Source organism: Bos javanicus, chromosome 8, assembly GCF_032452875.1.
Source record: "Bos javanicus breed banteng chromosome 8, ARS-OSU_banteng_1.0, whole genome shotgun sequence".
Taxonomy (NCBI): Eukaryota; Metazoa; Chordata; class Mammalia; order Artiodactyla; family Bovidae; genus Bos; species Bos javanicus.
The window spans coordinates 30,576,855-30,604,804 of record NC_083875.1 but is presented as its reverse complement, the minus strand read 5'-3'; the positions used below and the strand labels follow the sequence as shown (position 1 = coordinate 30,604,804).

The 27,950-nt window shown below is 36.8% G+C and overlaps 1 protein-coding gene across 10 annotated transcripts in view; it reads right to left on the bottom strand.

The window, feature by feature from the left end:
* NFIB (nuclear factor I B) overlaps window positions 1–27,950 on the bottom strand; it is a 257,521-nt gene that overhangs the window by 29,543 nt on the left and 200,028 nt on the right. For 3 of the 10 annotated variants that reach the window (XM_061425269.1, XM_061425272.1, XM_061425271.1), the window contains exons 7-10: window positions 11,221–11,355; window positions 8,213–8,397; window positions 3,823–3,988; window positions 719–801 (exon numbers count right to left, since the gene is read on the bottom strand). In XM_061425269.1, coding sequence (XP_061281253.1) covers window positions 719–801; window positions 3,823–3,988; window positions 8,213–8,397; window positions 11,221–11,355 — 569 coding nt within the window. The remainder of the gene's footprint in view (window positions 1–718; window positions 802–3,822; window positions 3,989–8,212; window positions 8,398–11,220; window positions 11,356–27,950) is intronic. The other 7 variants (XM_061425270.1, XM_061425274.1, XM_061425277.1 and 4 more) reach the window with 4 other exon arrangements.

The following is a 27,950-nucleotide window of genomic DNA, read 5'->3' as shown; positions in this document are numbered from 1 at the left end:
TTGACTATGGCTAATTTGTTTATAAGCTACCATTAATCCTGGCTGTATATTTTCACAGTTTGGATAAACACTTCATTTGCATTAAATTTACAGCATTAATGAGATGTGAAATTTAAAATGCTACTTGAAACATAAATGATGTACGAAAGCAGAACCAAAAAAAGTGTTTTATCACATCTGAAATCAGTAAACTAATTTAAACCTATTAAAATAGGAATGATGCGTTGCCTGAGATTTCAGTTTCATAATTCATCTTCTTGAACCAAAAAAAAACAAAACGAGGAGTAGAACAACTAGAAACATGGAAGTGTTCAAAAACAGGAAAATAAAACACAAACTGTGCATTGTGTTGTATTTCTTCTACTCTAATGGCCTTTTAAATAGTTGGCAATTTTCATCTTGGAAAGCTATAGGCTGTTGGTAAGTTCTCAATAGCCAATAAGATTGAGAAAAATATTCTAGCTGAAACAACTGTTTTCATGGATGTTATGGATATATGCTACAGAGAGGGAAAAGGTCTTGAGCCAATTTGAGAAACCCTGCTTAGAGAGACAGGAAACAAAAGATAAATGAGAAAATAGTTTGGAAAATGAAATGATCAGTTTCTTTCTCAGAAGTCCTGTGAGCCCCATTCTGAGTCCAGATCTGAGAGACAGCATGGAGAAAGCACCAATGCGAAAGCGTGGCTACACCATCACACCTGGTGAAACTTGCCCACCTGTTGCTGATGTAGGAAGGATGGGTCTCTTGGGCTTAGTCCCACATATCGATTGGCTTGAGATGTGCCTGAGGCTGTGTAGGCTGATTAAGGAAGAACAAAAACAAAGATAAAAATTGTGAACTATCAAATGAACACCTTGTCCACGTAAAAGAAACCCAGAGAAGTGGGACTTGTAACCAAAAAAAAAAAAAAAAGTGTATCTCTATTTCTCTTCTCTTTTGTGTGAGTGAATACCAAGTGACAGATGATAGTTGACCTCAAGTCTGGTTTATCCTTCTCCACCAAATCTATCCAGGAACCATATCCTATCCTTTGCTGTGGGCATCTCATACAAACTCTAGTTACAGTCTTGCAGGAGTACCAAAGACTGGCTAAGCAGTAGAGTCTTTTCTAGATGTAACTTTTTACTAGATATTGGGTGTCTAGCAACAGAATAATCAATGATGGTCTGTGGTTCTAAATGTAAAATCAGACTGAAAGTCTGTTAGGAAAAAGTGAAAGCTTTAAATGATGGCATTTAAGCAGATGTACTTGATGATGCAGGATGAAAAATGTCTTACTAAAAAGAAAAGTTAATATTATTAACATGAAGGAGAACTTTTATTATATTTGATAGTACATGTTTCTGGGAAAAAAAAATGATTTCTTTTCCAGAAGTACAAAAAGTCAATCTTTTGTGATTGATCCAGGGAGGGAGTTGACAGCCCCTTTTAAACACTTGGCCACCAGGTAGTAAGTGGGTAAGGTGAATACTCCTTAAATTATTATGGTCTCACCTTGCACGTACTTTTCATTGAGGTACTTTTTGATGCAGAGTGAATTTTGCAAAGAAAATGTCTCCCTAGTCCTAAAGACTTGGGCTTCTTTTCACAAGGAAAGGACTGATGCATCTTTCAAGCACTAAGCAACCCCATTGTTCCACGTCAGAATAAACAGGAAAACTAAATTGTCATCATTTATGTTACATTTCTAGGTCTGAAGAAAGCTAAAATATTTGGTTCAAAACCTCCAGATTGATGAGGAATCCAGACAATAATTTTTAAAAGACTTTTTAAAAACCAATATGTTAATTCTGCCATGTTCATTTGATCCAGTGAAGCTTTTTTAAGTCAGCTTTTTAAAACAGTGAAGATGCTCACAATTCACCTTTTATTTATTCCTGAATGAAGTACTCACGCAATGGCAGCCATAAACAGCCAGTGGCCCCCATTCAATCTCCAGATCTCTGGAATTCAATGCACAGCACTAAAGAGCCTCACCTTCACAGAGTGGGCACCAAGTGTGTGTTATTCTTTCTTTTCAACCATGAAAAAGAGGTTTCCTTGGCCTCTGTATTTTCTTTAATTTTATTGACTTATGAATTCAACGGCTAATTTTTCATTATCAGTGGTGCCTGCGGAGTTGCAGCTACAATTTTGTTTATAGGAAAGAAAAACAGCTCACTATATCACTTTTATGAAGGATGGAAAATGGACTGATGAAGCTATCTTTATATAACCAAGATACTCCTTTTGACTATTTTATGATTTTGTAAATCAAATCCGATCCCTTTTTGATCAACCTGTATGTGAGTATAAGAAAGAGTTCATTAACAAACAGGCTGACAGTATTCCCATAAGTGAGCTGTGATCATTTCAGTTTGATTTTTCCTTGAATCTTATCTATGAATGGCAATATAAAAGTAGGTACCAGAAGTTTCTGGAAATTTTAGCTACTTAAATAAAAAATCTTTGTTTTCTACTTGCTTTTATTTAAACTTCTGACTTCGTTTGCTTAAAGATGCCAAGGCATCCACTTTTGAAATTTGGATGTAGTATTTTAGCGACTGTAATGTACATGGCTAACCTGTAGCACTAAAGGATCCTAATCTTCCTTGACTCTCATCCATTTCTGGGAAGTATTCACTAGTGTAGGTCCCTCTATCAACAAACCAGTTACTAAGCATTAATGATTATTAATGGGGATTACAAGCTTATCTGGTTTTTATTAGTCTATGGGGCCTCATGAATTTTGAGAAAGAAATGCTGAATTCACTGTACACACCAAGTATTGTCCACTTTTCTTGTAAGGTTCTTGCCAAGTCTTTCAGGGGCCACACACACAAAAAAAGAGCATCTTTCCAATGGCCAATAAAGAAAGAGCCAGTGGCTCTGAATCTCTATAATTTCACACAGAATTTTCAGAACATCGGGATTTTCCTGCTCTAACAATGCAAATAGAAGCTCTGGATTTAAGAAATAAGAATAATCAAAGAGAAGCAAGCTAATTCCTCCTGACTAGAACTTTATCCATTCCACTTTATTACCAGTCTGTGCACATCAACTCCAGTTTTAGAAAGCTGGCAGCTTGGATGATGAAGCCAATTAAAAAGCTTTGCAATAATTTCTTGTGTACTTCTGAGCACTCTGTACAAAGAAGCAAAGGAATTGCTTGGGTTACTGGTATGAGCTACTGCCAATTTAGCTACGGCTAAATCTCTGACATTTCAGATGTTCTGGCCATGCTAAAAAGCATAACGCCCGATGCACCATGATAGAGTAAATAATCAAAAAAAAAAAAAAACAGTTGCAGACAATGAAACTGCAGGTAGTTGACATGTGCCTAAAACTAAGCTTTGAAATGCTTTCTACACTGAATATCGTGTGACTGTTTCTCACAATGACATAACCTACAGTGATGTAAACATGCAATTACCTTACAGAGGCACTGATTCAGTCTGCCTTGTGAAGGGGCTTGATTTCTATAGGAACGCTCCAATAACTAACATTTATCAAATCTCTCTTTGGGTGATATAAAAACCTTGTACACTGTTATGTCATTTAGTGCATTTTCAATGTATATCTTGAACAAGCAGGCGTGACTTACTATTTTTGTTATAGCTATTTACTCAAACAAATAAGCTTCTCCCTTTTCAAATACGGAGTGAAATTTGATAAGAGAGAGCATATGAGAGCCAGGCTACATCATGCCTGCTAGTTCCACATAAATGAGAAATCTCCATCTGGTTGAGTAGCTGGAAAAGTTGCCGTGTTTTCCACCTTGGATCAGATATCCAGTGGTGCCTTCGATGGACATTTCTCATTTCCTACAGAAATACTTACTGGTCGCTGTAGGTGAAGCTGCCTCACCTTCAGTGGATGTAGTGATGGGTTTAGTATCTGTCATGGTCAGGGTCACAGGTCGCACTGCACTGGGATGGGGAGAGGGTGCCAAGACAGGAGTGAAATGGCCAGGCACTTTCCCTACCACTTGACCACTGCTGTTAGGCTACAAAACAAAAACAGAATGCCGGGTGAAGCAATCCAAAAGGCAGTTACCTCGTCCAACAACTCCACCCAGCACACTCGACTGAGTGGACCCTGCGCGCTGTGTGAAACCACCACACAAGCCCTCTCAGATCTGAGTTGAGAGGCTCATCAATGGTTAGTCCTAAGAAGTAGCAGCAGCATTTAAAAGAAAGTCTTCAGCTACAAGGCACTTTATATAGGTTTAGTCATTTCTACAACACCCTGAGAACCAGGCAGAACTGAGCCTTCCATAGAGTAGGACAGAAAACTCAAGTGGAGACTTTGATGCTGAGCCTGAGGCTAAAACAGAAGTCCTTAGTGATTTCCTGGAGGAGGAAATGGCAACCCACTTCAGTATTCTTGGCTGGAAAATTTCACTGACAGAGCAATCTGCCAGGACGCAGTCCATGGGGTCCTCAAGAGTCAGACATGACTTGGTGGCTACACCACCAAGCTATATGCTAGCTTGGGCTCATCACTGAGCTAGTAAGAATTAGAAGCAGCGTTTCTCCTTCTTTCCTGCTCTTCATGTGCTACAATGAGTCAATTTTGGCTCTCAGAACACAGTGTTTACCACCGTAATGATATCATTGAGACAACAAAGACAAGAATTTCTAGGAGACCAAACACACTGAACGTAACGATTATCATCATTTATAGTCAAGGCCCATTCTTCAGCACACAAAAATTTTAACCCTTGCTCACACACAGGTGCTCTCATCCACACACATCAAGCAACTTTGATTCTAGGGTCTCCACTCAACTTGGGATGGTTTACTTATATAAACAGGTAGAAAGATAGTTAAAACCTTTAAAATTTCAGGGTCTATATAATGATATAAAGAGCTGAACTAGGTCTGACCATACACGTATAAATAAAAGATTTCCAATGTAAATTAAAATGTGCTGAAGTGAAGCAGAGGGCAGTCAAATATACTCTGATCTTTGAATTCTTACTCTTCCATTGCCAGACCTAGAGAGTTGCATAAAACATTGATTGTTGACATTTGTGCGAGTTAACTGAGAAAATCCCTGGGCAATGATAGAAAAGATATTATTATCTGCGTTTTAGCCCCAGTACAAAAATAGTGTCCATTCTAAGGGCACACTGTTTGAAAGAAATACTGGAATGTATTTTTCTAGACAGAATGCTAGTCTTAATTGCATTCATGTTGGAATTCTCCTCTACATAATGTACATAACAACTTGCTATGAGGGTATTCTCCACAAATATTTAGTTTTCATAATCTGTACCACTTTTAAAGGCAAAGAAAGCAATAAAGCAGAATATTTATCTAAACGCCTGCATATAAATTACAAGTCAATGATTCTTTAAAGAAAAAGATGAACAGCTGAGAACACTTAACTATCAGAACTTAGAGATATGAACTAAATCTTGGTTGGGTGCCTCAGAGGCCACAGGACTTACTCTATAAAGAATGAACTTTTGAATATCCTGACTATTCCTCATGAATAAATTAAGTATTTAACTGAAGTCAGGAAAACTGACCCGATTTTCCCCTCTGTGAAAACCTAGGAAAGAATTATATATTTAGACTAATTTTATTTAAAATATTCCATTAAATAGCATGGCTGTCTCACTCTACCCAGTGCAGCAGCAATGCAATTAATCTCCAAATTGCCGCGGGGAGGACAAGGCTTCTGAGTTGCTCGACTTAACAAGCAAAATCAGGGCAGCCTTGGAGGATACTGGGAAGGAACAGTCAACTGGCAACTTGTTGACTACAGGTCAGCAAGTACTCATTTCCTGCCTGCCCCCCATTTTTAGAGCCAAAAGGGTGAATATCAAGAGTCCTATTTGGAAGTGCAAATGAACTGGTTTTGAGTTGGAGTTAAACATCAAAGCAAGTATAATGTTGCTGCAAAAACAACTCCACCATTTATAATAAAAGGCCTACTTTTTTTCCTTTCAAAGTGAAAAAGTAATTTGTTTCTAGAGCAGGTCATCAACTTCTGGTTATGTGATCATTGCCAAAAACTGCTTTGTATATCTCCCCCAAGAAAGAAGAGTGATCTTGCTGTATCATTGGTGGTACATTCGATGGTAAAAAGCCTTTCTCTATATTATCTTCACCAAAACAGTTTGACAGTACCTACCTGAGAGCACAGAACAGAAAAATGACAAAAATTGCTAAGAAAATGCTGCCACCATATATGATATTACTTTTCCCACCCTGCATGCTTCGTCTACTGGAATTGAACTGACATAAACCAACAAACAGATGTTTCTTTCATTTGAAAAAAAGTAAAAGTGACAAAGAAAGAATTTCCAAGCCAAAGCAGACAACTTTTCTGAAACTCAGGGTCAGAAGAATGGAAGGGTTATTTCTTTTTCAGTTTTCTACTGGTTCAAACAGATGAAGCCACATTATCAAGCTTCTCTTTTAAGGTTGTTAATAGATGAACTTTTATATTGTAGATATGAAAAGAGAGACAACTTATCTGCAGATGAACAGCATTAGGAAAGGATTATCCTACTTAGTACATTGCTCCTATTATACAAAATTCTGAGAGGGATTTTTTTTTTTCAATTGAGATGAGAGTAAGATGCTTCTCAGAAGCTGGGTCTTTACCTTGAAAATATGAAGAAAAACTGAGAACAATATAGGCCGATTATCACCTAATATGCCCCCTTAACTTATAAAGAAAGTGAAATATACGTAAAACAAGCAATGAATAATTAAAGAAATGCAGAACACTAAAGGCCTGATTTTAATTTGCATAATTTTTCCCCTAACAGTGCCTAATTAAGACATCAGTTAAAAAAAATCCAATGGAACTCTAAGATTTTCCACACTGAATTAACGTTAAGGACTTTTAATGGATGTCTTAATTAGACTTTGTTATTCATGGAAATTCTACACAAATTAAAATCAGACCTTGTGTGCACTGTTCCCAGCTGAATCTAGCAAAATGCGCTATGGAACTGAGACTTCTGCATCTATGCTCTGACAGCAAATTTTATTTCTAAATTGATATACCAAGATCCTGTTTTACTTAATAATAATTATTATAGCCATTAAAAGTGCTATACCATTTGAACATTTTCTTCTGAAACACAAATCATTTAACTTTAAATTCAAAATTCAAGAATGGTATACTTAGTATTACTAGTCAATGGAGGAACAAGTACAAGAAATTTAATTTTAACTAACCAAAACAGTGCTGAATATGCTATTAAAAAAAAATTCAGAAGGGACCATTTTGCTCCACTTTAACAATTAACACCAAAGGGATTTTTTTTTCAGATCTTTCTTTTTTAAGTCCCAATTAATATGCACATGCTATTTGCTGGCATTTTAGTAAATGAAAAGCATTAATGACAGAACACTTACGAAAATCCCTCAGAGCATTAAAAATGGTGGTTGGAAGTAGATAGGAGTCTTGGAGGTAAAATAGCAAAGCCAAATACCAAACCCTAAGATTGAAATTACATTACAGACTTTGGATATGATGATGATTGATAGGCCAGGTTTGGTACACTGTCTACTTGATAACGAAAAATCCTCTTGTACCAAATCCCCATGATGCGACCTCTCCATAGGAGAAATCATATATTGAGGAAGTGAAGAAGGCACAGAGCTATGCCATTTATACAAAGAATCCTTAAAGCCACTGCACACTGTTTACCATTAAAAAAAAATAAAAGACACTTCTGGTAATGTCACTCATTATGAAACACAGTCATGTCTGTGCAAAGAATATTCAGGTAGTCATCAAACACTGAAAATGTTTACATTACCAAAGCTTATTTTAATACCTAATAGTTGGTCTATAAATACAACTGTAAGGTCTTTTGCCTGTGTTTATTTTAGCTCATACTTCGCTCCTGCCTGAAATGAGCACTCTGTGTCAAACCAGGTATTTCAGAGGTGTGAACTCCAGCTCAGGACATTTTTGTCAATGGACTTACGGCCTTAATTTTCTCTTTATCCAATGGAAATCCTAAAACATCAGACCAAGAACATCTTCACAAATGTTCCCCTTTGGGGCAACAAACTTCCTACCTGTCATTCAGCCACCTTTCAATAAAAACCTAGTGAGTCACCAAGAAACTTTCTGACGATGGATTTCAAAAGCTTGCTGTTCTGCCAGACACACTGTCTGAGTAAGCTTCGTGGCCTAGGGTTAGACCTGTGCCATCGCCCTTAGGCTCTACTAATACGTTCTCTCTCATTTTTACCTGGCTGGTTTGCGGACTGGATGGATCATAAGAAGGTACATAGTTCTTCAGAGTATCCTGAGGATTCAGGTGGGGAGGATATCTGATTGTTGGATGAGAGAAGTAGCTCGATGGGGCTGGCGGAAGAATAGCTTGTGTTGGAAATGGCAGCGGTGAGGGCGGAGGTGGAGTCCGAGTTGAGATGACTGTAAGAGACAGAAAAGGTGAGAGTAACTCGTCAGCTATTGTCCTTACAGCTCCAACTCGACCTGCAGAACCCCAGGAAACTAAACAACCAACTGCTCCTCATTTTTTTTTTCTGATTTGACCAAACTCTCTTAAAATAAGCTAGTCTTTTATTTGTATTCTCCATGCCTGGACTGCTAAGTACACACAGACATAACGTCCAGTCTAGGAAATGAACAATCTCACTTTCTAGATCCATGAATGGTTTTAAAAAAAGAAGTTTCTCTTTTATGAAAGTGAAAGTGTTAGTCTCTCAGTCGCGTCTGACTCTTTCAGACCCCACTGACTGTAGCCTGCCAGGCTCCTCTGTCCATGGAATTCTCCAGGCAAGATTCTCTTTTATAGGTTAAACTAATACTTCATAAAACATTTCTCTAAGCAAAGTTATCTCCCACCAGAACACATTTTTTGATTAAAAAGTCTTTGCGTTCTAAGTCGAGATTAAGTCATAGCAGTAATTAGAGGTCATGAGACCCACACATTTTCTACCAAAATTTAAAACAGAAGTGTGCTTCAATTTTAAATAAATATTTTCCACCATTTAGAAAGGAAGCCAATAATTAGTAAATAATAATGTCCCAAACAGTTACCCGATCATTGTATAAATGCTTATGAATATTTGAATGGAAACCTGGAAACTCTTTTTTTTTTTTTTTATGAAAATGTTCCTTTTAAAACCAAAAGAGTTCTAGTTTCTTACTCTCAGAAATGCAAACTTTCATATAGGCATATTAACTTACCCATAAATCACATATTTTATGAAGAGAAATTATGTACAAAACATATGTAATGTGGATAATGTTTAATATTACTATAATTTTTCAACATTAGATCATAATTTATTATTCAGTTTTCGAAATATAATTGTTAAGTTTAAAAATGGGTAAAGAATGTAACTGCATAATCATTATCTCCTCAATGCTGAATTTGTACTTTATATATAAGTACATTTGAAGAGTATCAATCAGTATATGCACAGAGTTGGACACGTCTGAAGCAACTCGGCATGCATGCATGCACTGGAGATGGAAATGGCAACCCACTCCAGTATTCTTGCCTGGAGAATCTCAGGGACAGAGGAGCCTGGTGGGCTGCCATCTATGGGGTCGTGCAGAGCCAGACATGACTGGAGCGACTTAGCGGCAGCAGCAAGTGCTTTAAGACCTAGTTTGGTCCCACTTCCCTGGCCTCATCTCTCCCTGTGCAGAGCACATTTTGGTATTGTGTATTCCTCAATATACAGCAGTTCCTTGCTGCAATGACCTCCAATTTGTTGATACTCGCTGTCTGCTCTGCCTGAAATGTCCGTCTCCCTAGCTTGTTCCCTTTTGTTGTGAACCTACCTCTTCCAGGCATCTATCCTCCATGTATTCAATCCTGTTTGTGTTCAATGCCTAGCTCATGTTGTGGTCTCTCTCTCTCCCCACTATACCATTACTCGTTAAGGAGAGGAAATGTTGCTCCGGACAAGGGTGCTACATGTCCTAATACATTACATACTGAACATACCATACATAGGGTAAAAGACAAAGGTGGAGGGCTTGTCTGGATCTTCCAGGGTTTATTATGTAAAAATGTACTGTTGAATTTTTTCCAAATGTTAGAAATATAAATACTTTAATCAGACATCATAAGGGGTGATCTGACTTTGAAGTTCATTTTGCCCCACTCAACATTACAAATGTATGAAATAGTTACTGCTTTTTTCACTTATCTTAGCAGTCCAATAAATAAATGTAAAAAAAAATTATATACCAATTTGACTTGTATAGTCTTCTCTTAATTTTATAATTGTCTTAATGATAGCACTGAAGGCTATGCATTTAAGTACAGTGACAACACCTATCAATATATATTTATAGACCAAACTTAAGAATTTTATTATAAACAGTTGTTATATCCCTTGAATAAAGGTTTAAAACCTAGATTCATTTCTTTGAAGAATAAGGAGTTGCCACCCTGGTGGCTAAGACGGTAAAGCGTCTGTCTACAGTCTATCTACAGTACGAGAGACCCGGGTTCAAGCCCTGGGTTGGGAAGATCCCCTGGAGAAGGAAATGGCAATCCACACCAGGACTATTGCCTGGAAAATCCCATGGACAGAGGAGCCTGGCAGACTACAGTCCATGGGGTCACAAAGAGTCAGACACGCCTGAGAGACTTCACTTCACTATATATTTAAAGAAATAAGAGTATCACTATAAACATATTATTTTGTATATAAAAAAATTTTCTTCATCTTAAAGTCAGCCTACTCCTCTCTTGGGTTTAAGAGCAATAGGAAGAAAGTATGCAATATCGCTTATGAATTATATCTCATTTTTAATTTTGAAAGAGCATTTGATGTGAATCATTCTTCAAAGTATAAATGTGAAATACTGGATTCTTCTTCCTATTTAAATTATGATATTAAACATAATATCAAGTGTACTAGCCCACAGGAAGGATTTATATATATAAAGTAATCGTCAAAATGTTTCTTATTTTCTGATTAATTTTGCTCCCAAACAAGTAGTTAAAATATTGATTTCTATAGACAAAATAACATCTATGGAAATAGAATCTATACATCAATGCTGCTAGAAATATTTTAGACTCAGCTGTATCCTTGAAATTCCATCTTTCTCTTAGTAAAATATATAGAATTAGGACCAATGTGGAAGCTACTGTTAAGATAACTATATATTTGCTTATTTCTTATGATTATAGTCTTGATCCATCCCCAAGACTTTGGACTCTGCAAACAGGAGGGAGGTTTCTCGTCTACGCTTGAAACTCCTCACCACTGTGTGCAACTCCAGGTATTCCGGGATGGTGGTGCTGGGGGAAAGTGCTCAGTCTTGGGGAGGAATCTTGTGGAGATGTAGAGCTGAACAATGGCTTTTCGGGCTTCTTCATAGTAGTCGGAGAAGACATATCTGCAGAGAAAGAGAGGAAAGTCCAAGCTTTATGACATTCTCAAGCTACAAGTTTCATGCCAACCTAGTAAGAGATCTCATTTGCCAATGTCTTGTGATTTTTGTATGTCTGGCTCTTTTACAAAATACATTCTGAGTCAAAGACCCAGCTACGTTGGAGTTTTAAAATATCTGTCAGAAACAATCTCCACTGAAGCTAACACAAAGCTTCATTAAAAGTATCATCAGAATTATTCCAACTACTAAATGAATCTTGAACTTAGCATCCCCTGGTCCTTTGGTTCATATCTAGGTCTTTTCTAACCTCAGCATTTCATTTATAAGTGTATTCAATTCAGGGGTTTGTCTTTTGATTGACTGACTGTGTAGGGAAGAAAATAGAAGAAAACCTGGTGCAAAAGTGAAAAATAACCTTTGTGTATGCTGTTAAGTGTATCAGTAATTTAAAAATTTTTATGAAAAACTAAATCAACCCTGAATATTCACTGGAAGGACTGATGCTGGGGTAAGAGGAGAAGGGGGCGACAGAAGATGAGATGGTTAGATGTCATCACAATGAACATGAGTTTGAGCAAATTCAGGTAAGTAGTGAAGGACAGGGAGCCTGGCGTGCCGAAGTTCAGGAGGTTGCAAAGAGTTGAACACGACTTAGCAACTAAAGAACAATAACATTTTATTTGTTTAGCAAAAAAGACATTCCCTAATTTTCTCATTCTGGAGATATTTACAGAGTTCTTCTATGTGCTAGCTGAAGGGAAGATGTTACAAAAAATTAAAAAGCAATGGCTGCTGTAGGGATATTTACTCTTAGTGAAGAGAAAAATGATAAGAAGAAAATGCTTGCCAACATCAAGAAGGAGGAAGTACGCTGACAGCAGAGGTACTGTGGTGTCGGATGCTACTTCTCCAGCCTCACTATACAGAGGCATTGATCACCTCAGCTTCCTCAGGTTAAGGAAGTGGTGCCGTGTTTAAAACATGGATGCGGGCGACATTTCCAGAAGAGGAAATGTTCTAAAGATGGGAGGCATAACATATGTAAGTAGTACATGTAGTCTGTACTTCAACAAGTACAAAGATGAGGGAGAAAGCGGACAGCTGGCAGGACCTGCACAGTGAGTGGTCACGGACTTCACGTGTAAATGTCTAAACATTTACTCTGATAAGAAAACACTGCTGATGAGCAAAATAGGACCGCATTTGCTGTGTAGAGCAATCCCCCTAGGAACTCCAGGGAAGGTGAATTAGTCGAAATAAAAGGCAGCCATCCTGGATATTACTTGAGAGGGTTAATTAACATAGTCATTCCATAGATATTTACTGAAGGTCTAATACAGGCCAACACTGTGCTAGTTGCTGGGGACATGATGTGACCTAGACTTGGCTTCAGCCTCTGTAAAACTTGATACCTAGAGAGGGAATATAGACAAGTTAAGAAGGAATCATAAAACAATGTAAAAAGCGCTGTGACAGAAGTCAGGGCTTTATTCATTCATTCATCCCACAAACATTGTATACTGCCAAAATATTGAGACTTGGAAGAACAGTACAGACAGAGCTAATGTAATAAGAGATACTTCAACAGAACTGACCCAATTTAATGAATAACTAGTTTAGAAGGTCATTGTCTTGGGTGACTGTGAGGTTGTACCATGCAGCTAGTTTGAATGGGGGATTCAGGAGGAAACCCCAGTTGGCAAGGATATGTACCCCTTTTCTCAACATCTTAAGTAATGTTGATTTTTATAGAGGTTTATAAATGTAGAGTGAAATATTCCAAACATCATATGAGCTAGTAAGTTTAGATTTCCATTATCAAAAACTTTAAATATATATGAGGTAGACAGAATAGTAATTCTCTGGTACTCATCACCCAACTTCTTTGACTATTCAATTATTTCATTTTTATCCCATCTATACTCGCTCCCCCTGTCTTACTTTGAAGCAAATCTCAGGCATCATATAATTCCACCTATAAATATTTCAGTTTGTATCTCTAAAAAATGAGAAAATTTTGTTTTAAAAAACCCAAGACTTTATCACACATAAAATATATTTACATGTTGCATTTTTAATTAGTAACTTTTTGACATGAGAAAAAAATTCATGGTGCTACTGATACAAGAAACTAGTTATCATTGTTTCACCATTTAAAAAATTACCTAAATTCTGGGAAAGGCATCTGATAAAATTAAATATATGCTTTCAGTTCACTGGCATGTAAAGAATAGATATGCTACTGTAACCATAGCAGATATCACAGTCTATGAAAAAATGACAGGAGTATTTGTAGCCTTAAGCTACAATTTGTGACTAACTGGTTGTCACTAATCTATGAGAACTTTGATGAGTCAGTGTACCATTTCCTTACACTATCTCTCTCAAAAAGGAAAGACACATTTTACTAATGAAACCACAAAATTAATACTATTACCAAAAAGAGATAAATTTTAAAACTATTTAAAAAATAGACAAAGGAAGTTCATTTCAGCTAAGTTACCTTGAAAAATGCCAAAAATAATAGTAGATTTCACTTAAGAGTTATGTGATTTTGAAAGGCAACACCACAAATATACGTTTTGGCCTGCTGTAAGTTAATCACAAACATACAGATTATTATAGGTAGAAAGAACTGCTTTTTCCATCCCTCACTTGATAGGTGATGTAATAAGTTTCCATTCCAAATTTTTAATTTAAAATTAACTCTTAGAAAAAGAAACGTAAGTTTCTGTTGACAGTTTACATTGTGCTTCAATATAAATTTTGAATAAAATTAACCTGAGTAAATGAGTTTCTAAAGACTCCATACTACAAGCAATAAACCATGTACTGTACATCATTTAAAAGCAGTTAAATATGACCATAGTTTGGGAAGCAGAATAGAGTGTCATTCTGGTTATGTCATTTCCGGAGAAGATCAACCAAGGCTATTGCAACTACTGTAACTATTTCGGGATTTTCATTAAACACATGTGAATTTATGTGCGCCTCTTTTCATAAAGGGCCCATAAATCAGAGGTGTTTGTACAGAGAAGTTCAACAATATAGGTGATTATGTAATTTTTGAGAAATGAAGCCTTTGCAATTTCTTAGTCAAAATGATACACTTGCTTTACTGGGTAATTATTATAGATCCATTTATTTTACTAGTTTTCTTTAGGCATATACTGAATAATGATACCTTCATGTTCAAAACACACAGAGGAATTATAGAGGCCAGCACTACAGAAATAATAAAATTCGCTCTTCAAATTGTAAAAGGGACCACAAACTGCCATCTTTTTTAAACAACAAAATTACCTTAAGGAAAAACAAGAATGTGAAGGTCCACTGTCTCTACTGAAACAATTTTTTTTTAGAAACAGATAAAGACTGGTAGTATTAGAAAATAGCCTTAACTGCCTTTGTTTTGCCACTATGAGATCAATTGGGCTCATTAATCATCTCACACGCTAGTAAAGTAATGCTCAAAATTCTCTAAGCCAGGCTTCAGCAATACGTGAACCATGAACTTCCAGATGTTCAAGCTGGTTTTAGAAAAGGCAGAGGAACCAGAGATGAAACTGCCAACATCTGCTGGATCACTGAAAAAGCAAAAGAGTTTCAGAAAAACATCTATTTCTGCTTTATTGACTATGCCAAAGCCTCTGACTGTGTGGATCACAGTAAACTGTGGAAAATTCTGAAAGAGATGGGAATCCCAGACCACCTGACCTGCCTCTTGAGAAACCTATATGCAGATCAGGAAACAACAGTTAGAACTGGACATGGAACAATAGACTGGTTCCAAATAGGAAAAGGAGTACGCCAAGGCTGTATATTGTCACCCTGCTTGTTTAACTTATATGTAGAGTACATCATGAGAAATGCTGGGCTGGAAGAAGCACAAGATGGAATCAAGATTGCCAGGAGGAATATCAATAACCTCAGATGCAGATGACACCACCCTTATAGCAGAAAGTGAAGAGGAACTAAAAAGCCTCTTGATGAAAGTGAAAGTGGAGAGTGAAAAAGTTGGCTTAAAGCTCAACATTCAGAAAACTAAGATCATGGCATCTGGTCATGGCATCATCACTTCATGGGAAATAGATGGGGAAACAGTGGAAACAGTGTCAGACTTTATTTTTTGGGGGCTCCAAAGTCACTGCAGATGGTGACTGTAGCCATGAAATTAAAAGACGCTTACTCCTTGGAAGGAAAGTTATGACCAACCTAGATAGCATATGAAAAAGCAGAGACATTACTTTGCCAACAAAGGTCCGTCTAGTCAAGGCTATGGTTTTTCCAGGGGTCATGTATGGATGTGAGAGTTGGACTGTGAAGAAAGCTGAGCACCGAAGAATTGATGGTTTTGAACTCTGGTGTTGGAGAAGACTCTTGAGGGTCCCTTGGACTGCAAGGAGATCCAACCAGTCCATCCTAAAGGAGACCAGTCCTGGGTATTCATTGGAAGGACTGATGAAACTCCAGTACTTTGGCCACCTCATGCGAAGAGTTGACTCATTGGAAAAGACTCTGATGCTGGGAAGGATTGGGGGCAGGAGGAGAAGGGGACGACAGAGGATGAGATGGCTGGATGGCATCACCGACTTGATGGACATGAGTTTGAGTGAACTCCGGGAGTTGGTGATGGACAGCAAGGCCTGGTGTGCCACAATTTATGGGGTCACAAAGAGTCGGACACAACTGAGCGACTTAACTGAACTGAACTGAGTCAATAAAAATATATTGGTGTACAGCATGTAGAATGCACTATACTTAAGGTGACATAAAATGAGCCCCCCCTATTTTACAAAGGAGAAAAAAACCTCTCTGGCCTGAAGAGAGAATAAAAATAAAGGTCAATTATCTGGGAGAAGTAGAGTCACTAGCTATTACATTTTAAGCATGAATCAAACTCAGATTATTTTAATTTTATTTTAATGTCTGCAGTCCGACAGACCTCATGCCAAACTGAAAAATGCTATCATTTCCATGTTTAGTGCTCTCATATTCTACAGAAAAAAAAATGTTTGAGGAATAGATACATAGGAAAGATGTTCTTAAGTGACCTTTCTGTGGAGAAAAACAAATGTCAAGCTTTTCACAATCTAATGTCCCTCAAGCAGGAAGAATCATACATAAAAAGATTATGTTGAAAATAAACTGAATAATAATAAAACTGAATAATATGTAAATATGTAATAAGTTGAATAACAATACATACATATTAATGCATATGTTGAATAATACATGAAATAAAGAAGTTGAAGAGAGAGCAAGATGATAAAAAAGTTTATCGGTTTTTCTTCTGGTGAGAAGGAGGCTGGAGCTGCTGGTAGCAGATGCAAGGGAAGCAAAGGACTATGAAGGCTTGAAACCAGACAAAGAAATTTAAATGTGATCTGGAAAGCAGCACTATAGAAATGAATTGATTTCAGAAGGGAAATCTTTCCAAAACTCTTATTTTTTTCTCTTCCACAATTTGGCCCATTTGATTGGTATTGGGTTAAACAAGAATTTCCTTTCTATACTCATTCTTAAATATTCCTCATTGTGGTTCTTTATAAAAAGAGTAGTTGGAATCATCTTCTTCAAATGGTATCTTCTTCATTTTAAGATCTAGCATGGTACCACATTTTTACATAAATATTTCCTTATCATTCTATTAAACTTTAGCTAGGCTACTTTGTTTATGGTGTCTTGGAAGTGAAAAAGGCCACAGGGGATGTATTTCTAACTCAGCGCCTTTCCTAGCATATGATAGTCCCTCAGGCTAGGAAATTAGGTCGTTCTGTCTTCTTATGCCATTTACAGAACAATATTTTATCCACTGAACCAACTTGACTTATTTTCTTTTTAAGTAATCCCTCCTAAAGAACTTTGGAGGTCTAGATTTCCTAATGATCTTTTGATTGTTTCTTATATTACTTGATCATTATTTCATTATTATTTTGTTATTGTTATTATATTATTATTTTGTACTTGTTACATCCATAGCATGCATCTGTATGCATCTCTGTGTGTGTATATATATACACACACAAACACACACACACGTTCATTTTGTAAAAAGTTGACTAATGTCTTACTACCTATAGAAGATGATTTATCAAGGGCACAAAAAACGTGGAGGATAGATCATGCTACTCAAAAGAAGGAAGAAGAGATAGAGCAGACATTGTGTCTAGGCAGTTTATTTTACAATCTCTTGCATGTGAAAGAAGCTATCTGGTCAAATGATAACCAGTAGTGTAGGATGAGTGAAATAACCACAGTCGGTCTTAAAATGTATCATGAGGGGATAGACACCACCAGATGAGAAAGAACTGAATGTAAAGTGAACAGAAAGAACCAAATCAGTCACTGAGCTTCTAAGAAGTGTAAGAAAAGTGCAAGGCATAAAGTTCAAGATGTTAAGACCACTTGTTCCTTGTGCTGGTGACACAGTTCAGCACAGAAGACAGACATCAACTATAGAAATCTATTAAATAATTCCAAGTGTGATAATATTGGGCTATAGAAAGGATTCTTCTAAATGGCAAAAAGCTAGGAGTCTGTTGCTTTTTAAAGGAGGCTCACATTGACGGTGTTCATCTTCAGTGTCCACATCCACGTTTACATTTATAATTGGACAATTAGCTATGGCTTTAGAAACCAATTGTGTAGTTAAATGCATAATAAAAGGTTACCATGTAAGAAAAGGTTCATGGCGAATACTTCTGTAAGTTGGTTCATTTAGACTTAAGCATACCTTTAAATAAATATTTTGCAAAAGCATGTTATCACATAAATTTTACTAGCCATACTATAATATTGCTGGCACTCTGACATACATACATCCTAAACCCTGATGTGTCATTCATTTCACAGTATCACTTCAAAGAGATAAAGGTATAAGCAAATAAAGTGGCTAGATCAACTCATCTCACAAGGTAATTTCATCTACAAAGGAAGAGCGTTGCTGTGAAACACAGCGTATGTACTTGACTCGTCGGCAGCTTGCACAAATGGCGCCCCAGATGTATATCTGTTCAAGTCAGCCCAAGGCAACAATTTTGATCAATTCTAATGTGATAAAATGCTGCAGGGAAAGTGTGCAGAAACGTGTTTACGTCAGCCCTTAATTAAACTGTTGTTCACTTCCAAAGAACCTTAGGAAACACTAATGAGACATGAGTTTTGGCAATTTCTTCATCAAAGCAAAGACCCCTTCCTCAGTCTGTAGCAGCCTGTCATCCAAGTCGCTCCCAGGATAAATGTCACATGACACTCCAATCAGTTAGCCACCTGTTAGCAGAACTTCACTGAAGTCAACTAGTGATCTAGGGCAAGCTCAAACAGCCACCTTAACACACGCCTGTCTGGGACACCTGCTCCTTCTTCACATACAGGAGAGCAATATGTTATCTTTTCCCATATGCTTCAGTAGGTGAATGTTACAAATCTAATTTCTATCACCTACAAGAAACCGTGTCATTTTCTTTTTTAAAAAAAATCGTATTCTTCTTCTCTGTATGACACGGTTTACAGGTTTACAACTATTTGAAGTCAATTATGTAAGATCACACACGAATTCTTGAGTGCCTATGAAGCTGTTCTTTTCAAGCATAGCATAACACTAAATTAAAATATATTAACTGTGCCATTGCTATGATTTAGAAAAACATATTTTATTTAGTTAACAAAGAAGTAAATTGCCTCAAAATCTATTAAAATTCCAATCCTTTTATATCTTAGTAAGTTGTCTTTCTCATTTATCTGCTACACTTGTAAACAAGTCTAAAAGAATCCTCTAGATACAAATCACCTTTTGCTAACATCTGTTATTTTCCAGTATTTAATATTAAGGTATATTTTATTACTAGGTGCTTAAATAGCTATAATCATTGTTTAAAATGTCTCTATTTTACACATTATCAAGCTTCTGAGCAGATGTTACAGGATTCTTTTTTTTTTTTTTTTCTTTTGCAGAGGAAAGCTCAAGGTGCAATGAAACTTTGCCCCTTTGGAATAAGCATGACACAGATCAAAGAAGAAAAGTGCATTTGTGGGAAAACTTAGCTTAGGGAGTCCAGTGACTGGGATTTGATAAAATTGTATTATCTTGACAAGTCTTCCTAACTTAATACCTCTCATAGTTTCCCAGGTTCCTTTATTTTTTTTACAGGTTTTAGACTTTCTAGAGTTTTAAGAAGCTTTAAAAATTTACACAAACTCTAGATATAGAAAATCTCTTCAGAGACCAAACTCCTTGTTGGAAGAAGGCAGAGGTGGTCAACACGTTCAACACTGAGGGTCTGTCTAACAACACAAAATGGAGTGAAATACGAATGTGAGCTAAACTGGGGAATTCCTGCTTCCCATTAAAATGGTGGGGGGAAAGCTGGGTGACAACATGAAAAAGAAATGACCCATCTGTATAAAATAATAACGCTATTTATAATACATGAGATAATAAATGAGAGGCCACTAAGTCTGGTGTGTGGGACGGGTTCAGGAGCTGGAAATCTGATACTTTTACTTCAGGCCATAAATCTAGAGTCAGTCCCAAGACAAGGAAACAGCCTGGGCCCTGTGCCCAGAGGACGGGGAGAAGGTAGGAAAGATGCCTCTGCCAACTAAGCTCTAAAGAGACCAGGGTTTCTCTTTCTCCGTTTCTGCCTGGGGGTAAATCATGGGGAAGAGAGGAAAGCTTAGAGGAGAAGTTACTTATAACTGAAAAAGCGTTATGTAAAACACTGAAATTACCAAGCCCAGAGCTCTGATGTATTTATTTCTATTATTTCCCTGGGGGAAGCATACTGACCCTTACTTTCCTGTTTTACCTGTAGATCATGTAAAGATGTGGGGAAGTACCCAGAGGGAGCGTGTCTGGAGGACAAGGAGAGGGAATACGTAGGTGTCTTTACTCGAAGGTTGTGCACATTCCACTAGGTACCCTCTACATTTCCCTGTTTCCTCCACAAAGAAATGGGGTGGGGGCTCTCCTGGGTCCCAGGAAGCAAAGATATAATTGGATGCCCAATGGCTTAAAAGGAAGATAAATGAGAAAAAAAAAAAAGAGGTGCATGAGTAGACTCATAAGGCATTGATTCACTGTTCTTTAAATACATGTCAGAGGACATGCTCCAAAATTGCTCATAGAGCCCTGTGCTCTGTCTAAATAGTATGGATATGACAGTGGAGTTAAACAAACTACTCAGGCACTGCTAGTGAGAATGTAAATTGATAAGATCTTTCCAGACTCTGTGCCAGTATTTATCAAAAGCCTTAGAAATGGACATAATATTTAACTCAGGAATTCTACAGTAAGAGTACATTTCATTGAGCATCTATCTATTATATTTGGTGACTTAATGCCAGGGAGTGTACTAGGTACAGGGCCACTGAAGAGAGCCAGACAGAAACAAAATGATGAGACTTAAGTACAAAGATTTGTATGCAATGATTTTTACTGTATCTTTATTAATTATATAGAAAGTTGGAAACTCTCTAAATATTCATGAGCAAAATAGACCTTTAAAACTGAATAGTATAGCCAAAGGGTAACATACGCTGTGGTCATTATGCAGTGGAAACTGAATGACATGGCGTGAGTGCATGCTCAGTCGCTTCAGTCATGTTTGACTTTTTGTGACCCTATGGACTGTAGCCCTCCAGGCTCCTCAGTCCATGGGATTCTCCAGGCAAGAATACTGGAGTGGGTTGCCATGCCCTTCTCCAGGGGATCTTCCCAACCCGGACTGAACCAAGGTCTCCTGAGTCTCCTGCATTGCAACTGGATTCTTTAGTGCTGAGCCACTGGGGAAGCCTGAATGACATGGTAACAAGCTATTATATTACAAATAAAAGACCAAAAAAAAAAAAAAAAGAAAGAAAACAATTTATAAAACAGCATATACAAGCCTAATTTAGTGCAAAAAATTTACTTGAAATAGAATATATAGGATATCCATAAAAAATATATATATATAGAAAACAGACTGGCATATGTCCAAATATTTTTTTTTATGTCCAAATATTAACATGAGTTATCTATACATGATAGAATTATAGGTGATTTTTATTTTCTTTTTTATAATTGACAGTTTGTTTTTCAAATCTTCCACAAATAATTTTTACTTTTATAACAAAAATGGTAAAATACATATTTGGAGAAAAATACTGCCTGTAGCTCCATAGAATATTTTAAATAGTTCTCAAGGATGGGTGGACAATATCGGATATTGATAGTGTGCCAAACACTACACTGTAAGAAGGAAATGCCTCATTGGTCTTAGGTATTAGATGTTGCAAAAATGCAAAATGAAATGCTTCAATATAACATTTGTAATCTACTTGACTAAAGGTGAAATAATGAATTTTGAGAATGCAAGTGAAAAGAAATATCTGAATATCTGTTTCTAAGGACTCTTCTAAATGTAAAATTTTGTGATTTGGTGGCAAATATGAATAAGTCCTTCCCACACAATCCAAGTTAACAAAAGCTCTGAATGTTATGACAAAACCTAGGGACTTAATCTCCCTGCAGTAGTTTGATGATGATGCCAGATGATTCAAAAAACAATTAGCTGCCATGTTAATTATCTCATATATATATATATGTATATATTTGCCATACTCTAAAATAACTTTGGAAAATCAGCAAGCTACAGTAAGAGGAGATAAGATATCATCTTCAATTAGATTTGTCAATCCTTTTTTTTTTTAAGAAATAAGTTCTTTTTCAAAGGAGAAAACAGAAAATATGGTAATCTTCATGTTAAATATATGAAAATTCTTACTTTATAATATTTGAGTTATATAATCTTAACTACACTTGTGTATAATACTGTATCCTTGAGCAGTCTGAAAACTTTTGTGATAATTTAAGTCTCTCTATATAGTATATTCCAACCCAAGCCTGTAAGCAGCATGTTTCTACAAGTCTCTGTTTATCACAACTCTATTAAAAAAAAAAGTCTCCAAGCTTCACCAACACCCAATGCCAAGTTAAAGCTCAAACCCCTTTGAAGCTCACAAACACCTTCCTGATACATAAAGAAAAAAAAGTGTTGAATAATGAGGAACAATGCTACAAGAGTGCATACTGAATAAGTGAAAACTTCATTTTTAAAAGTACTTAAAAATACTTTTGTCCATTAAGCAATTTCATTTTAACAGACAGACAAGGATAAAGTGTCTTGAGTAATGCCAGAAAATCTAATTTTCAAGGAGGAAAAACACCAAACAATTATGCAAGATTTTGAGTATATTTTAGATGCTTATTAAATATTGGCATAGGTAAATAGCTGTTATTCGCCATGCCTCTGGGGAGAACTGCTTGGCTATAGAGGCTTATTAGTGTTAAGCATCTGAGAGCCATGGACTATAAAATAAAATCAATACCGTAACCTTAACTGTAAAAGTCAGAGAGATACTGGAAGAGTTCTAATTTAACAAGATTACAGATGACTTTTTAGCGAACATTTGGGGAAAAGCCATGCATTTAGAAACATTTATGCTGTAAGACATCTCAAGGTTGAGGTTGTTACTGATGGTGTTATTATACACGCTGGTAATAGTTAGGGTTGATTTTACTGATGTGTTACTTTAGTGGATTTACAGGAAAGTCCTAGAAATGATTTGGAACTTATTTCAAATAAAATCATTAACCTGAGGTAGTAAACTAATTGCTTAGGAACAACTGTGATTTGATGTGGTTTAGTATAGCAGACAAAAAAATATCATGAAAATTATAAAGTCGTCACTTTGGCAGTTCAATGTAAATATGATTACTCTGCAAAATATTCCATTTCTCTTAATGGAAAAGTAGTCAAAACTGTTATAAATTGTAGTGTTTAAGTTCAATCTAAATCTATATTTTTCCTTTAACAAATGTAAATGAAGAAAAAAAAGAACATCCTGTCAATGAAATTACTATGATGGCAAATTTATTATCCTAATGGTTTTAGAAAGCACGAGAAATTGATCAGTAACAAAACCTCTATTTAGTAATGGACCAATTACATTTGTGAGATAATGTCAATGAAACAGAATATTGTCACAGGATAATGGTCTCCTATTGCTACATCCCTAGTCATTTAGAGAAAATAAATGTTGCCGTCTGGCTGAGTCATTTATTTTCAAAGTAGGAGACACTGATCCCATAACAAGGTTCTGTTATAATAGCTCAGTCTCTCTCAATCATTTGTTGTACCAGAATGGTGCAGGACAAGGCATGTATTTGTAAGAACTGCACATTCCTCAGGTATAAGGCAAAACATATGATGCCTCCAAGCACCTACAGAGCCAATTATCATGTTATTCAATAAGAATATTTAAAACAAACATCTAAAAAATAATTTAGGAAATTGAAAACCTTCAGAGTTTTCAAAAAGATTCAGGATAATGAAAGCTTAAAGACTCAAATATTAAAGATCTATAAAATCTCTGACTTCAATTAATTTAAAATCCAGAACATTAGAACACAGTGTTACCTTAGTATCCAACTTTGGCATCTCATAGATGAAAAAACTCAGTTTACTGACATTCAGTGATTTGTCTAAGGCCATACCACTGTTTACAATTTCCTGGTCAATTAAATGTAATTCTTAAATTTTGATACACCTAGCTCATTTCAAACTGAATGCATATCACACACCTCTACTAAAGACATTCTAGACTTTAGGATTATTTATTAACAACATCTTATTATCAGAAGGAAAAGAGACGCTTAAGCTGAGTTCAGCCCAAGGACTGTATTCATGAATCCCTGAAGTTTGTACATTCTTCTGTCGTTATGTCTGTTTTGTAATGAAATCTCATTTGTGTAAGGAAAAGAAAAACTGTCACATAGGTTTGGTAACCAATCTGCAAAACCATGAACATTCCTGACTGACTTCTTTGGAAGGCAGTATATATAGTAATAATGAGTATGGATTCAGTAACTGAAGAGACAAGGGCTCCGTTCTACCTCTGCTATTTATGATCTGTGTTTCTATGTCAGATTTCTTAACCACTGTATTAGTGGGCTTAACAAGCTGTGGAAAAAAAATGTTTGTTTCTAAAGAGGGTTGAAAAGAAAAATATATCTAAAGCCTTAGCTCAATCCTGAAAGGGAGTAAATGCTCAATAAATGGTAGTCACAAATGGCAGAAGGGTCTGGTTTTCCTCATTTGTATGTGATTTTTGAACAGAAAAATTAAATTTATGTGGTTTCTTCAATAAATAAATGATATATAAAAGGGAATAAATACAAAAATAGTTAATACAACAATTATAGGTTAAAGACTGTTTGAAACTACAAGTATGGTACATGGACTGTTTTGGATCGTCATTTAAACAAACAGCCTATAAGATATTCTGGGGAATTCACACATGAGTAATACAGTACATATTAAGGAATTATTGTTGTATTTGTTAAGTTAATAATGATATGGGGGTTGTATTAAAAACAAAATTAATTGTCTATTAGAAACTTAAGTATTCACAAGTAAAATGACACAAAGTCTGGGATTGACTTTAAGATACTAAAAAAAAACCTGGGAGATACTAAATGAAACAAGATGGGCAAAATATTGATGACAGTTAAAGCTGAAAATGGTACATGGAAGCTCACTTTAAGATTCTTTCTGCTTTTGACATTCTCTATAACAAAACGTTTTTTTTTAACTTTAAATAGCACACTTAAGTATTCAAGCCAGCTCTCCTCCACATTTATCCATTGAAAGCACTCAAATCTCCTTTTTTTTCCCTAGTTCAGAAACTTTATCATGGCACAAAGTGTAAGGGTAAGAGGTTTTTTAAAAAAGAAGATATAAATTTTACCACCTCAAAATTGTTTTGACAATTCTTCTAGAATCTAAAAACTCATAAATTCACCTCTACTTTTATTCTAGTTCTATAAGGTTTAACAGAACCTTCCGTGAAGCTCCCTACGAGAACTGTCCAACTGCCAACACATGTTAAGCAGTGTTCAGATTCTCCTAGTCCATTTCTCCCTACATAGGTTAAGTTATATCGATTCCTTGGTGGGTGGCAGGATAACAGAAAAATTTTTTAAAAAATAGCCTTTGAAAAAGAAGACTAAGGCTCTGGTCTTAATATCTAGACACTCTAGAAGAGACAGCCTCTCATACTTAAATGGGGTGTGTGTGCTCAGTGACTACTGCTGCTGCTGCGTCACTTTAGTCGTGTCTGACTCTGTGTGACCCCAGAGACGGCAGCGCACCAGGCTTCTCTGTCCCTGGGACTCTCCAGGCAAGAACACTGGAGTAGGTTGCCATTTCCTTCTCCAATGCATGAGCTGTCTCTGATTCTTTGTGACCCCAGTAGCCCACCAGGCTCCTCTGTCCATGGGATTCCCCAGGTAAGAATACTGGTGTGGGTTACCATTTCCTTCTCTAAGGAATCTTCCTGATCCAGGGATCAAACCCGTGTCTCCTGCATTGGCAGGCGGATTGTTTACCACTGAGCCACCCAGGAAGCCTGGGTTGCTTACCTGTAAATAAGGAGTTTCAAGGTAAAGAAGCATCCTGCAATGTGGGAGATCTGGGTTCGATCCATGGGTTTGGAAGATCCCCTGGAGAAGGGAAAGCCTACCCACTCCAGTATTCTGGTCTGGAGAATTCCATAGACTATTTAGGAGAAAAGGAAAGATATACCCATTTGAATGCAGAGTTTCTAAGAACAGCAAGGAGAGACAAGAAAGCCTTCCTCAGTAATCAATGCAAAGAAATAGAGAAAAACAATAGAATTGAAAGACTAGAGACCTCTTCAAGAAAATCAGAGATACCAAGGGAACATTTCACACAAAGATGGGCTCAATAAAGGACAGAAATGATATGGACCTAATGGAAGTAGAAAATATTAAGAAGAGGTGGCAAGAATACACAGAAGAACTGTACAAAAAAGATCTTACTGCCCCAGATAACCACAATGGTGTGATCACTCACCTAGAGTCAGACATCTTGGAATGCAAAGTCAAGTGGGCCTTAGGAAGCATCACTATGAACAAAGCTAGTGGAAGTCATGGAATTCCAGTTGAGCTATTTCAAATCCTAAAAGATGATGCTATGAAACTGCTACACTCAATATGCCAGCAAATTTGGAAAACTCAGCAGTGGCCACAGGACTGGAAAAGGTCAGTTTTCATTCCAATCCCAAAGAAAGGCAATGCCAAAGAATGAGCCAACAGCTGCCCACTTGCACTCATCTCACACGCTAGCAAAGAAATGCTCAAAATTCTCCAAGCCAGGCTTCAACAATACATGAACCATGAACTTCCAGATGTTCAAGCAGGATTTACAAAAGGCAGAGGAATCAGAGATCAAATTGCCAACATTCATTGAATCATTGAAAAAGCAAGAGAGTTCCAGAAAAATATCTACTTCTGCTTTATTGACTATGCCAAAGCCTCTGACTGTGTGCATCACAACAAACTGTGGAAAATTCTGAAAGAGATGGGAATACAGGACCACCTGACTTGCCTCCTGAGAAATCTGTATGCAGGTCAGGAAGCAACAGTTAGAACTGGACATGGAACAACAGACTGGTTCCAAATCGGGAAAGGAGTACGTCAAGGCTGTATATTGTCACCCTGCTTATTTAACTTATGTGCAGAGCACATCATGAGAAATGCCGGGCTTGCTGAATCACAAGCTGGAATCAAGATTGCCAGGAGAAATATCAATAACCTCAGATATGCAGATGACACCACCCTTATGGCAGAAAGTGAAGAAGAACTAAAAAGCTTCTTGATGAAAGTGAAAGAGGAGAGTGAAAACGTTGGATTAAAGCTCAACATTCAGAAAACGAAGATCATGGCATCTGGTCCCATCACTTCATGGCAAATAGGTAGGCAAACAATAGAAACAGTGTCAGACTCTATTTTTGCTCCAAAATCACTGCAGATGGTGACTGAAGCCATGAAATTAAAAGACGCTTGCTCCTGGGAAGAAAATTATGACCAACCTAGACAGCATATTAAAAAGCAGAGACATTACTTTGCCAACAAAGGTCCATCTAGTCAAAGCTATGGTTTTTCCAGTAGTTACGTATGGATGTGAGAGTTGGACTATAAAGAAAGCTGAGCGACAAAGAATTGATGCTTTTGAACTGTGGTGCTGTAGAAGACTCTTGAGAGTCTCTTGGACTAAAGGAGATCAAACCAGTCAATCCTAAAGGAAATGAGTCCTGAATACTCATTGGAAGGACTGATGCTGAAGCTGGAACTCCGATACTTTGGCCATCTGATGCAAAGTACTGACTCATTTGAAAAGACCCTGATGCTGGGATTGAAGGCAGGAGGAGAAGGGGACGACAGAAGATGAGATGGTTGGATGGCATCACTGACTCAATGGATATGAGTTTGAGTAAGCTCCGGGAGTTGGTGATGGACAGAGAGGCCTAGAGTGCTGCAGTCCATGGGGTCGCAAATAGGTGGACACAACTGAGTGACTGAACTGAACTGAACTGATACAGTCTATGGAGTCACAAAGAGTTGGACAGGACTGAGTGACTTTCACTAAGGCTTCTAATAATCCATGTTCTTATGTCTGAAAAATCAACTTCCTATTGTATATGATATTGGTATCATAATAACAAAAGAAACGGGGTTTCCAAGCTACTTC